General features: G+C 45.7%; 1 protein-coding gene across 7 annotated transcripts in view; it reads right to left on the bottom strand.

The window, feature by feature from the left end:
• Window positions 1-284: 284 nt before the first annotated feature.
• SEMA5B (semaphorin 5B) overlaps window positions 285-14,009 on the bottom strand; it is a 404,742-nt gene continuing 391,017 nt past the window's right edge. For 5 of the 7 annotated variants that reach the window (XM_056536944.1, XM_056536943.1, XM_056536946.1 and 2 more), the window contains exon 23: window positions 285-1,558. In XM_056536944.1, the coding sequence (XP_056392919.1) occupies window positions 1,403-1,558 (156 nt within the window). In that variant the 3' untranslated portion in view covers window positions 285-1,402. Of the gene's footprint in view, window positions 1,559-11,440; window positions 11,511-14,009 lie in introns of all 7 variants that reach the window. The other 2 variants (XM_056536947.1, XM_056536941.1) reach the window with 2 other exon arrangements.

Here is a 14,009-nt window from a genome sequence, read left to right as displayed (position 1 = left end):
ATGCCCCTTTTCATAGACATGAATGGAGGGGGCGAGGCGTGACATCATGAGGGGTGTGATGTCATGTCTCCAGTCCGTCACGTCTCCAGTCCGTCACGCCCCCTCCCATAGACATGAATGGAGGGGGCATGGCATGACATCATGAGGGGGCGTGACGTCACGTCTCCAGTCCATCACACCCCCTTTCATAGACATGAATGGAGGGGGCGAGGCGGGACGGCACGAGGGGGCATGGCGTGACATCATGAGGGGCGTGATGTCATGCCTCCAGTCCGTCACACCTCCTTTCATAGACCTGAATAGAGGGGGCATGGCGTCACGTCTCCAGTCCGTCACGCCCCCTTTCATAGACTTGAATGGAGGGGGCGTGGCGGGACAGCAACAGTGGGCATGGGGTGATGTCACGTCTCCACTCCCAGAAACAAAGAGTAGCGGGTGCTGCTCTCTAGCCGGATAACCCCTTTAATACCATGGATGCATCTAGCCCCCCCCATCAGGCTGTGTACGGATACACAGAGCAATGGGGCGTGAGTGGTGACCAAGGTGAAGCCAACCTAGAATTCTGTCTGCTCTCTAATAAAACCCTGATTTAAAACGCTATAGATCTAAGTAATAACATCAGAACAGAAGAAAACCTGTGGTGAAACCTTGGTCGGTGAAAACCCAACTTGATTGTTCGTTTTGTAGGTCAGGTTAAGTGTTGTCTGATCTACAGGGACCTGGACCTCTAGGACCCGGGACACCTGTAGACGGGACGTATTCGGCCTCTTATTTCAGGTGTTAATGGATCTAATATATATATATATATCTCTCAACGAGGAAAATTTGGACACTTGTTAGAGGCTGCGAAGAATAGTCTATTCAGAACGCGTCCCACTTCTAGCAAGACACGAACGTCATTTCAAAGAGTTCCGTAATAGTCGGCGGTTGCGACTAAGGCTGTTGGTACAATCCAGGAATGATGCAAGAGCTGCGCCGCCGCAACGTGTAGGAGTTGGTCATGCAAGCAACAAAGCCATTCAGTGTATCGGGTTATTTCCTTTGCTTATAGAAAGAAAAAAAAAGAAAAAGCAAATTCCTCGTGAATGAACGCAACAAATGCGACAAACGCTTCTGCAAAACTCCAGGAAGATTCTTGAAATAAAAAAAATGTATTTATCCCGGATGTCTACAGAAGCAGCTTCTTCATCTTCAAGTAAACAGAAGCCTCAGACTATTACTCCATGAAGATACCGCCGCGTCCCGACTCCAGTGCCGCGTCCACGAGAGTTCACAGAGGAGGATTGGTAGGTCCGGGCCGGCGTTTGGTGATGGCCGAGAATGAGCCGTATTTATGGAGCGTGTGAGGGGGAAGGAGATGGATCCTCAGTGTGACGACGTGAAGTCCTTGCCGGGCCGGATCTCAGCTGTTGGTGAAAGTTCTGCCCGGGGAGGAGTCCGGTCTGAAGTCGTATTTGCTGAGCGTGCTCGGGTAGTACGTGGTCGTGTACACGTTCGTCTGCTGCAAAGGGTAAAAGTTGGTTCGGTCGTCCGGGAGCAAATTGTTCTTATTGAGTGTCTGCAAAAAAAGAAGGAAAATATTTAGAGTCTGGAGTTGGACCTAAATGCCTGATCCTGTGCCCCCCCCCCCCCCCCCCCCCGTCTGCCCAAAACTACGAATGAGAATGAATGAGAATATTCTCAGCAAATTGTAATCTAGTGTTTTAGTGCAAAGATCCTTCCGATATTACAGTCACACATTGAAGCCTTTCCATCCCGCCACCACATTTCAGGTGGACTGCACACACCCTTAAAGGGGTGCTCTGCCCCTAGACATCTTATCCCCTTATCAGATGTCTGATCACAGGGGTCCTGCTGCTGGGGACCCCCACGATCTCCCTGCTGTCACCAGCGCTGGAGGCTTGTGGTGTCACGAGCCTCCGCCCCACATCGCCATTCATTCGGCACTAAGTGACGTTCGCTCCGAGCGCCGGATGTCTGGGGAGCCGCAGCCGTGATCATTGGATAGGGGATAAGATGTCTATGGGCGGAGTAAAAGGGGTCATCCGACCAAAGAGCAGCACCCGCATTCAAGCTCTTTGCTTCCGGGACTGGAGACGTGACGTGACACCCCCTCTCATAGACATGAATGAAGGGGCATGGCGTCACGTCTTCAGTGATTCATGGAGCGGGCCGTCACTGCCAAGACCAGTTCGTCCCAGAAGGTGGGAGTGGAGCACTCTACGGTACACTCCACCAATCACCGGCTGAGGATTGACACCACTTTGGCAGAGAACTTACTGAGCGGCCCCTCATTACGAAAACTAGTGCATCTCAGAAGATGGGGGGCCAGAATGCTCAGCAGTAAGAGTAGGGTCCTGTCAGCGGTCCTGTCGATAAGTGTCTGATCGTTGAGAGGGGCCCCTGCGATCTTCACATCAGAATTGGGCCTGTGTCTTACTGATATATGCTCTGGCCCCTACCTTCCGAGACATACCAGTCTCATCAATGAGGGGCTACTCAGTCAATCACCGGCCACAGTGGTGCCCCCCCTCAGGTGGTGATCGGTGAAATCGGCCATCACTGCCGACATCAGTTCGTCTTAGAAGGTGGGGGCTGGACAGGGCCGGCTCTGCCTATAGGCAAAATAGGCAGACGCCTAGAGCGCAAACTTGATGGAGGCTCCACTCCAAAAGAGTCAAGGGGCGGCAAAATGAGCTTTCGCCTACGATGCCAAAAATTCTTGCACCAAGCCTGGGGCTGGAGACAGCATGAGACGGGCCCCATTAGGAGATTTTTTTTTTTTTTGGGGGGGGGGGGTCACTCCCCCAATCAGACACTTATCCCCTATTCTGTGGATAGAAGATACATTTTTCATAACTGGAGTTCCCCTTTAATCACAGCTGAACACATTACACCTGAAACGCGTTGTAAGAATGGAGAAGCTCCAATGTATCTTTATATTATCTGTTCTTAGTATCTGAAGAATAAAGTTTCGATTTTTAAGGATTGCACCGAGGCTGCGGACTACAAGTTCTTCAATATCGTCTACATGCGCGTGATGGAAACGCGTTGCGGACAAGTACTGGGACTTGATTCTGTTATTTTTCATTGTACAAAGGAGGTAAAAGCTAATGATGAAGCCAATCAGCGATGCCTGGAGGGAGCGGAACGTTCTCGGCGGAATTATACGATCAGGAGCGGCAGAAACAGCGAGAATTAATAACTCAGCCGGGACTGTTTATCATATTCCGTCGGCCATAAAACAAAACGCACCGTTCATTAAAGCGCCACGTGGCCCGGGCGGCGGATGTACCTTTTGATTTGCCGCCAGATGTCCTGGATATAACGAATCTAAATACATTAAACTTTACGGATCAAGTTTTACCAACAATTTTCATAAGCAAATTTGCGTAATTGGGCGCGATGGTCGTTGGATTACACATTTTATTATGAACCTTTGAATTGTTGCGAGGACGAGCCGGATTCTTGGGTTACACTGTAGCCAGGGCGGAGGCGTTGCGTATTTATTTCATCGCCGCTTCGGAACGCACAAATGGAATTTTCCTCTCGCTCAAGATAAATTGGAAATTTCTATAATGAGTTTTATTTGTTTTTATTTTATTTCAACATTTACAGATCGGAGGCCGAGGAAGACAACGACTCCGGGATTTGATGGGACATTATGTTTTATTTCAACCCGGGAAGCGACAGAATTACGGAGAGAAATGATGCGGGAGGAGGAGATGACGGCTCATTTATCCGGACCGCACTTCGCTTCGCTTCTCGCCGTTATTTTACGGAGGAAATAACATTTTAGACAAAGTCTTCTCGAAACGAAATGTATGATGTCCATTACCAGATGGAGCAGAACACAACAAAAAATGAGTGTCTGAGACAGTGTTTCCCAACCAGGGTGCCTCCAGCTGTTGCAAAACCACAACTCCCAGCATGTCCGGACAGCCTTTGGCTGTCCGGGCATGCTGGGAGTTGTGGTTTTGCAACAGCTGGAGGGATTCTGGTTGGGAAACACTGATCTGAGGGATTATGAATTCACAAACAATCACCGCTGATCTCTAGTGATGTCACCGCTGATCTCTAGTGATGGATAGGCTGTATTCTCAGTGATGTCACCGCTGATCTCTAGTGATGGATAGGCTGTATTCTCAGTGATGTCACCGCTGATCTCTAGTGATGGATAGGCTGTATTCTCAGTGATGTCACCGCTGATCTCTAGTGATGGATAGGTTGTATTCTCAGTGATGTCACCGCTGATCTCTAGTGATGGATAGGCTGTATTCTCAGTGATGTCACCGCTGATCTCTAGTGATGGATAGGATGTATTCTCAGTGATGTCACCGCTGATCTCTAGTGAATGGATAGGCTGTATTCTCAGTGATGTCACCGCTGATCTCTAGTGATGGATAGGCTGTATTCTCAGTGATGTCACCGCTGATCTCTAGTGAATGGATAGGCTGTATTCTCAGTGATGTCACCGCTGATCTCTAGTGATGGATAGGCTGTATTCTCAGTGATGTCACCGCTGATCTCTAGTGTATGGATAGGCTGTATTCTCAGTGATGTCACTGCTGATCTCTAGTGAATGGATAGGCTGTACTCTCAGTGATGTCACCGCTGATCTCTAGTGAATGGATAGGCTGTATTCTCAGTGATGTCACCGCTGATCTCTAGTGATGGATAGGCTGTATTCTCAGTGATGTCACCGCTGATCTCTAGTGATGGATAGGCTGTATTCTCAGTGATGTCACTGCTGATCTCTAGTGATGGATAGGATGTATTCTCAGTGATGTCACCGCTGATCTCTAGTGATGGATAGGCTGTATTCTCAGTGATGTCACTGCTGATCTCTAGTGATGGATAGGCTGTATTCTCAGTGATGTCACCGCTGATCTCTAGTGATGGATAGGCTGTATTCTCAGTGATGTCACCGCTGATCTCTAGTGAATGGATAGGCTGTATTCTCAGTGATGTCACCGCTGATCTCTAGTGATGGATAGGCTGTATTCTCAGTGATGTCACCGCTGATCTCTAGTGAATGGATAGGCTGTATTCTCAGTAATGTCACCGCTGATCTCTAGTGATGGATAGGCTGTATTCTCAGTGATGTCACCGCTGATCTCTAGTGAATGGATAGGCTGTATTCTCAGTAATGTCACCGCTGATCTCTAGTGATGGATAGGCTGTATTCTCAGTGATGTCACCGCTGATCTCTAGTGAATGGATAGGCTGTATTCTCAGTGATGTCACCGCTGATCTCTAGTGATGGATAGGCTGTATTCTCAGTGATGTCACTGCTGATCTCTAGTGATGGATAGGCTGTATTCTCAGTGATGTCACCGCTGATCTCTAGTGATGGATAGGCTGTATTCTCAGTGATGTCACCGCTGATCTCTAGTGATGGATAGGTTGTATTCTCAGTGATGTCACCGCTGATCTCTAGTGATGGATAGGCTGTATTCTCAGTGATGTCACCGCTGATCTCTAGTGATGGATAGGATGTATTCTCAGTGATGTCACCGCTGATCTCTAGTGAATGGATAGGCTGTATTCTCAGTGATGTCACCGCTGATCTCTAGTGATGGATAGGCTGTATTCTCAGTGATGTCACCGCTGATCTCTAGTGAATGGATAGGCTGTATTCTCAGTGATGTCACCGCTGATCTCTAGTGATGGATAGGCTGTATTCTCAGTGATGTCACCGCTGATCTCTAGTGTATGGATAGGCTGTATTCTCAGTGATGTCACTGCTGATCTCTAGTGAATGGATAGGCTGTACTCTCAGTGATGTCACCGCTGATCTCTAGTGAATGGATAGGCTGTATTCTCAGTGATGTCACCGCTGATCTCTAGTGATGGATAGGCTGTATTCTCAGTGATGTCACCGCTGATCTCTAGTGATGGATAGGCTGTATTCTCAGTGATGTCACTGCTGATCTCTAGTGATGGATAGGATGTATTCTCAGTGATGTCACCGCTGATCTCTAGTGATGGATAGGCTGTATTCTCAGTGATGTCACTGCTGATCTCTAGTGATGGATAGGCTGTATTCTCAGTGATGTCACCGCTGATCTCTAGTGATGGATAGGCTGTATTCTCAGTGATGTCACCGCTGATCTCTAGTGAATGAATAGGCTGTATTCTCAGTGATGTCACCGCTGATCTCTAGTGATGGATAGGCTGTATTCTCAGTGATGTCACCGCTGATCTCTAGTGAATGGATAGGCTGTATTCTCAGTAATGTCACCGCTGATCTCTAGTGATGGATAGGCTGTATTCTCAGTGATGTCACCGCTGATCTCTAGTGAATGGATAGGCTGTATTCTCAGTAATGTCACCGCTGATCTCTAGTGATGGATAGGCTGTATTCTCAGTGATGTCACCGCTGATCTCTAGTGAATGGATAGGCTGTATTCTCAGTGATGTCACCGCTGATCTCTAGTGATGGATAGGCTGTATTCTCAGTGATGTCACTGCTGATCTCTAGTGATGGATAGGCTGTATTCTCAGTGATGTCACCGCTGATCTCTAGTGATGGATAGGCTGTATTCTCAGTGATGTCACCGCTGATCTCTAGTGATGGATAGGTTGTATTCTCAGTGATGTCACCGCTGATCTCTAGTGATGGATAGGCTGTATTCTCAGTGATGTCACCGCTGATCTCTAGTGATGGATAGGATGTATTCTCAGTGATGTCACCGCTGATCTCTAGTGAATGGATAGGCTGTATTCTCAGTGATGTCACCGCTGATCTCTAGTGATGGATAGGCTGTATTCTCAGTGATGTCACCGCTGATCTCTAGTGAATGGATAGGCTGTATTCTCAGTGATGTCACCGCTGATCTCTAGTGATGGATAGGCTGTATTCTCAGTGATGTCACCGCTGATCTCTAGTGTATGGATAGGCTGTATTCTCAGTGATGTCACTGCTGATCTCTAGTGAATGGATAGGCTGTACTCTCAGTGATGTCACCGCTGATCTCTAGTGAATGGATAGGCTGTATTCTCAGTGATGTCACCGCTGATCTCTAGTGATGGATAGGCTGTATTCTCAGTGATGTCACCGCTGATCTCTAGTGATGGATAGGCTGTATTCTCAGTGATGTCACTGCTGATCTCTAGTGATGGATAGGATGTATTCTCAGTGATGTCACCGCTGATCTCTAGTGATGGATAGGCTGTATTCTCAGTGATGTCACTGCTGATCTCTAGTGATGGATAGGCTGTATTCTCACTGATGTCACCGCTGATCTCTAGTGATGGATAGGCTGTATTCTCAGTGATGTCACCGCTGATCTCTAGTGAATGGATAGGCTGTATTCTGAGTGATGTCACCGCTGATCTCTAGTGATGGATAGGCTGTATTCTCAGTGATGTCACCGCTGATCTCTAGTGAATGGATAGGCTGTATTCTCAGTAATGTCACCGCTGATCTCTAGTGATGGATAGGCTGTATTCTCAGTGATGTCACCGCTGATCTCTAGTGAATGGATAGGCTGTATTCTCAGTAATGTCACCGCTGATCTCTAGTGATAGGCTGTATTCTCAGTGATGTCACCGCTGATCTCTAGTGAATGGATAGGCTGTATTCTCAGTGATGTCACCGCTGATCTCTAGTGATGGATAGGCTGTATTCTCAGTGATGTCACTGCTGATCTCTAGTGATGGATAGGCTGTATTCTCAGTGATGTCACCGCTGATCTCTAGTGATGGATAGGCTGTATTCTCAGTGATGTCACCGCTGATCTCTAGTGAATGGATAGGCTGTATTCTCAGTGATGTCACCGCTGATCTCTAGTGATGGATAGGCTGTATGCTCAGTGATTTCACCGCTGATCTCTAGTGATGGATAGGCTGTATTCTCAGTGATGTCACCGCTGATCTCTAGTGATGGATAGGCTGTATTCTCAGTGATGTCACCGCTGATCTCTAGTGATGGATAGGCTGTATTCTCAGTGATGTCACCGCTGATCTCTAGTGATGGATAGGCTGTATTCTCAGTGATGTCACCACTGATCTCTAGTGATGGATAGGCTGTATTCTCAGTGATGTCACCGCTGATCTCTAGTGAATGGATAGGCTGTATTCTCAGTGATGTCACCGCTGATCTCTAGTGATGGATAGGCTGTATTGTCAGTGATGTCACCGCTGATCTCTAGTGATGGATAGGCTGTATTCTCAGTGATGTCACCGCTGATCTCTAGTGAATGGATAGGCTGTATTCTCAGTAATGTCACTGCTGATCTCTAGTGATGGATAGGCTGTATTCTCAGTGATGTCACCGCTGATCTCTAGTGATGGATAGGCTGTATTCTCAGTGATGTCACCGCTGATCTCTAGTGAATGGATAGGCTGTATTCTCAGTAATGTCACCGCTGATCTCTAGTGATGGATAGGCTGTATTCTCAGTGATGTCACTGCTGATCTCTAGTGATGGATAGGCTGTATTCTCGGTGATGTCACCGCTGATCTCTAGTGATGGATAGGCTGTATTCTCAGTGATGTCACCGCTGATCTCTAGTGATGGATAGGCTGTATTCTCAGTGATGTCACCGCTGATCTCTAGTGAATGGATAGGCTGTATTCTCAGTGATGTCACCGCTGATCTCTAGTGATGGATAGGCTGTATGCTCAGTGATGTCACCGCTGATCTCTAGTGATGGATAGGCTGTATTCTCAGTGATGTCACCACTGATCTCTAGTGATGGATAGGCTGTATTCTCAGTGATGTCACCACTGATCTCTAGTGATGGATAGGCTGTATTCTCAGTGATGTCACCGCTGATCTCTAGTGAATGGATAGGCTGTATTCTCAGTGATGTCACCGCTGATCTCTAGTGATGGATAGGCTGTATTCTCAGTGATGTCACAGCTCATCTCTAGTGATGGATAGGCTGTATTCTCAGTGATGTCACTGCTGATCTCTAGTGAATGGATAGGCTGTATTCTCAGTGATGTCACCGCTGATCTCTAGTGATGGATAGGCTGTATTGTCAGTGATGTCACCGCTGATCTCTAGTGATGGATAGGCTGTATTCTCAGTGATGTCACCGCTGATCTCTAGTGATGGATAGGATGTATTCTCGGTGATGTTACCGCTGATCTCTAGTGAATGGATAGGCTGTATTCTCAGTGATGTCACCGCTGATCTCTAGTGATGGATAGGTTGTATTCTCAGTGATGTCACCGCTGATCTCTAGTGATGGATAGGCTGTATTCTCAGTGATGTCACCGCTGATCTCTAGTGATGGATAGGATGTATTCTCAGTGATGTCACTGCTGATCTCTAGTGATGGATAGGATGTATTCTCAGTGATGTCACCGCTGATCTCTAGTGATGGATAGGATGTATTCTCAGTGATGTCACTGCTGATCTCTAGTGATGGATAGGCTGTATTCTCAGTGATGTCACCGCTGATCTCTAGTGATGGATAGGATGTATTCTCAGTGATGTCACCGCTGATCTCTAGTGAATGGATAGACTGTATTCTCAGTGATGTCACCACTGATCTCTAGTGAATGGATAGGCTGTATTCTCAGTGATGTCACCACTGATCTCTAGTGAATGGATAGGCTGTATTCTCAGTGATGTCACCACTGATCTCTAGTGAATGGATAGGATGTATTCTCAGTGCTGTCACCGCTGATCTCTAGTGATGGATAGGCTGTATTCTCAGTGATGTCATCGCTTATCTCTAGTGATGGATAGGCTGTATTCTCAGTGATGTCACCGCTGATCTCTAGTGAATGGATAGACTGTATTCTCAGTGATGTCACCGCTGATCTCTAGTGAATGGATAGGCTGTATTCTCAGTGATGTCATCGCTTATCTCTAGTGATGGATAGGCTGTATTGTCAGTGATGTCACCGCTGATCTCTAGTGATGGATAGGCTGTATTCTCAGTGATGTCATCGCTTATCTCTAGTGATGGATAGGCTGTATTCTCAGTGATGTCACTGCTGATCTCTAGTTAATGGATAGGCTGTATTCTCAGTGATGTCACAGCTCATCTCTAGTGAATGGATAGGCTGTATTCTCAGTGATGTCACCGCTCATCTCTAGTGAATGGATAGGCTGTATTCTCAGTGATGTCACCGCTGATCTCTAGTGAATGGATAGGCTGTATTCTCAGTGATGTCCCCGCTGATCTCTAGTGAATGGATAGGCTGTATTCTCAGTGATATCACTGCTGATCTCTAGTGATGGATAGGATGTATTCTCAGTGATGTCACCGCTGATCTCTAGTGAATGGATAGGCTGTATTCTCAGTGATATCACTGCTGATCTCTAGTGATGGATAGGATGTATTCTCAGTGATGTCACCGCTGATCTCTAGTGATTGGATAGGCTGTATTCTCATTGATGTCACCGCTGATCTCTAGTGATGGATAGGCTGTATTCTCAGTGATGTCACCGCTGATCTCTAGTGATGGATAGGCTGTATTCTCAGTGATGTCACCGCTGATCTCTAGTGATGGATAGGCTGTATTCTCAGTGATGTCACCGCTGATCTCTAGTGATGGATAGGCTGTATTGTCAGTGATGTCACTGCTGATCTCTAGTGATGGATAGGCTGTATTCTCAGTGATGTCACCGCTGATCTCTAGTGATGGATAGGCTGTATTCTCAGTGATTTCACCTCTGATCTCTAGTGATGGATAGGCTGTATTCTCAGTGATGTCACCGCTGATCTCTAGTGATGGATAGGCTGTATTCTCAGTGATGTCACCGCTGATCTCTAGTGATGGATAGGCTGTATTCTCAGTGATGTCACTGCTGATCTCTAGTGATGGATAGGCTGTATTCTCAGTGATGTCACTGCTGATCTCTAGTGATGGATAGGCTGTATTCTCAGTGATGTCACCGCTGATCTCTAGTGAAGGGATAGGCTGTATTCTCAGTGATGTCACCGCTGATCTCTAGTGATGGATAGGCTGTATTCTCAGTGATTTCACCTCTGATCTCTAGTGATGGATAGGCTGTATTCTCAGTGATCTCACCACTGATCTCTAGTGATGGATAGGCTGTATTCTCAGTGATGTCACCGCTGATCTCTAGTGATGGATAGGCTGTATTCTCAGTGATGTCACTGCTGATCTCTAGTGATGGATAGGCTGTATTCTCAGTGATGTCACCGCTGATCTCTAGTGATGGATAGGCTGTATTCTCAGTGATTTCACCTCTGATCTCTAGTGATGGATAGGCTGTATTCTCAGTGATGTCACCGCTGATCTCTAGTGATGGATAGGCTGTATTCTCAGTGATGTCACCGCTGATCTCTAGTGATGGATAGGCTGTATTCTCAGTGATGTCACTGCTGATCTCTAGTGATGGATAGGCTGTATTCTCAGTGATTTCACCTCTGATCTCTAGTGATGGATAGGCTGTATTCTCAGTGATGTCACCGCTTATCTCTAGTGATGGATAGGGGATGGAGTTTACCTGCTCTCCAGCTCCACTGGCACATCTCAAGGACTGGTGTCCCCGTTATTAAGTGCGTCACCTCTGTCAGCTACAAGCAACAGTTCACAGTCACCGTTCTGGGCATTGAGTGCACAGTGACATGATAATGGCGGATGATGATGTCACACAGACGGACTGCCAGGAACAAACGTGTAGATCCAGATCCCGAAGTACAGCTGCTGCAAAACTACAACTCCCAGCATGCTCAGACAGCCAAAGGCATGCTGGGAGTTGTAGTTTTGCAGCTGCTGGTATCTTTGCTGGACAGGTCCCCCATGATCTGATTGGCCCAATATGTCATTTTGTAGCATTGTTAGTGCACATATGTCCTACAAGATGTCCCACATCACTAATAATCCCGCTATCATCCTCAATGATCTGTAGATGCAGCCGAAATAGTGAGTGACTCCATAGACAGTGGTCACGTGTGTGTCTGGCAGTGCTCTGTGCTGGGGGAGGGGGGTATACAGTCATGAACATGCAAAGTAATAGACCCCGGGGTAACATGCAGCCATGCAGGGAGAAGCTTCTACCAGGTTTCCTTCATTAAAGGGGTACTCCGGAGGAAATGTTTAAAATCCCAGTAAGTTAAACAGATTTGTAAATTACTTCTATATAAAAATCTTAATCTTTCCAGTTCTTATCGGCTGCTGTATGCTGCAGAGGAAGTTGTGTAGTTCTTTCCAGTCTGACCACAGTGCTCTCTGCTGACACCTCTGTCCATGTCAGGAACTGTCCAGAGCAGGAGAGGTTTGCTATGGGGATTTTCTCCTACTCTGGACAGTTCCTGACAAGGACAGAGGTGTCAGCAGAGAGCACTGGAAAGAACTACACAACTTCCTCTGCAGCATACAGCAGCTGATAAGTACTGGAAGGATTAAGATGTTTATATAGAAGTAATTTACAAATCTGTAGAATATTCTGGCACCAATTGATTTTAAAGTTTTTTTTTTTTTACCCTTTTAACCCCTTAAAGATGCAGTGATTTTTCCTTTTTACACTTTTGTGTAAACACTTTGAATTTTCCCTCTATAGACCCATTTGAGGCTTGTTTTTTGTGGGACCAAATTTACTTTGTAAATCACTTATTTTACCTGGAAAAAAAATATATATATTTGTGGGGTGTGATTGAAAAGTAAAATCCCAGCAGTTTTGCAAAAGTTTCTAAACAGTTCACTTTATGGTCAAAATGATACTGATAATGATACTTTCAAAAATGTTTAACTTTTATTAACCGAAAATAACAATGCCTTAAATTGCCCGATTGTGATCCCTTTAATTTTTCTCTATACAGAGCCGTATGATGGTCATTTTTGTAATATCTGTTGGTACCATCTTTGTTTTGATAGGACTTTTTGATCGCTTAAAAAAAAAAAAAATGACCAAAAGTGTAGTGTTTTTTTTCTTATTATTATTTTTCTTTGTTACGTTAACCCCGTTTACTGTGCGGTTTCATGAATCTTAGATTATAGTTAGAACATTCTGCCTGCGGAGATAATAAAATATGTTTTTATATATATATATATATATATATATATATATATATATATATATATATATAATTTTTTTTTTTTACATAATTTTATTTAAAAAAATAGAAAAAGTGGGGGATTAAAATTTTTATTAGGGGTGGGGCTTATTTTATATTTTTACATTATTTCTTATATATATATATATATATATATATATATATATATATAAAACTAGTTTTTAAAGGGGTATTCCGGCCAAAGACATCTTATTCCCTATCCAACAACCTCTGTGTTTCCGGGACTGGAGAAGTGACGTCCCGCCACGTCCCCTCCATTCATGTCTATGGGAGGGGGCGTGACGCGTGATGGCCGTCACGCCCCCTCCCGTAGACATGAATGGAGGGGGGCGTGGCGTGACCTCACGAGGGGGCGTGACTGGAGGTCAGAGACAGAGGTTTCCGAGACTGGAGCAGAAGCCCTGCATAGAATGCGGGTGCTGCATAGAGATTGTGGGGGGTCCCAGTGGTGGGCACCCCGCAATCAGACATCTTATCCCTTATCCTTTGGATAGGGGATAAGATGTCTTTGGCTAGAATACCCCTTTAAGTCTATTAGAAGCAATCGTTCGATTGCTTATACTGGTCCGTGCTATGTCCTAGAATAGAATAGATCAGTGTAATCGGCGATCATTCTGTACAGCCTGCCTGATGCAGACCATATAAGCAGAGTAAAGAAAAGCAGAAGCCCTCCGGCTGCCAGTGTAACCCATTTTTTTATCCCCCTTCTGTATTTAGCACACATGCATGCTCAGTCAACCCCAGCGTTCACGTGTATAGGGGAATCAGGAATGATGGCTGCTGCCGAGCATTCATCTGTTCTGAATGGAAGTTTATGTCCCGGGCAGGCGCTGACTATAGGGTCTTTACTTCCCTGCACAGATATATACTGTATTATTATTATTATTTTATTATTATTATTTTATTTTTTTTGTTCATTGCAAAAAGATTTGGGTAGAATCTTATTATACAACAATGAAGCTTTATTTACAGAGGACGGGCGGCTCGTTAGGTTCGCAC

Source organism: Hyla sarda, chromosome 8, assembly GCF_029499605.1.
Source record: "Hyla sarda isolate aHylSar1 chromosome 8, aHylSar1.hap1, whole genome shotgun sequence".
NCBI classification, from domain to species: Eukaryota; Metazoa; Chordata; class Amphibia; order Anura; family Hylidae; genus Hyla; species Hyla sarda.
Note: the sequence above shows the minus strand (reverse complement) of the source record. Positions and strands in the feature narration are given on the sequence as shown.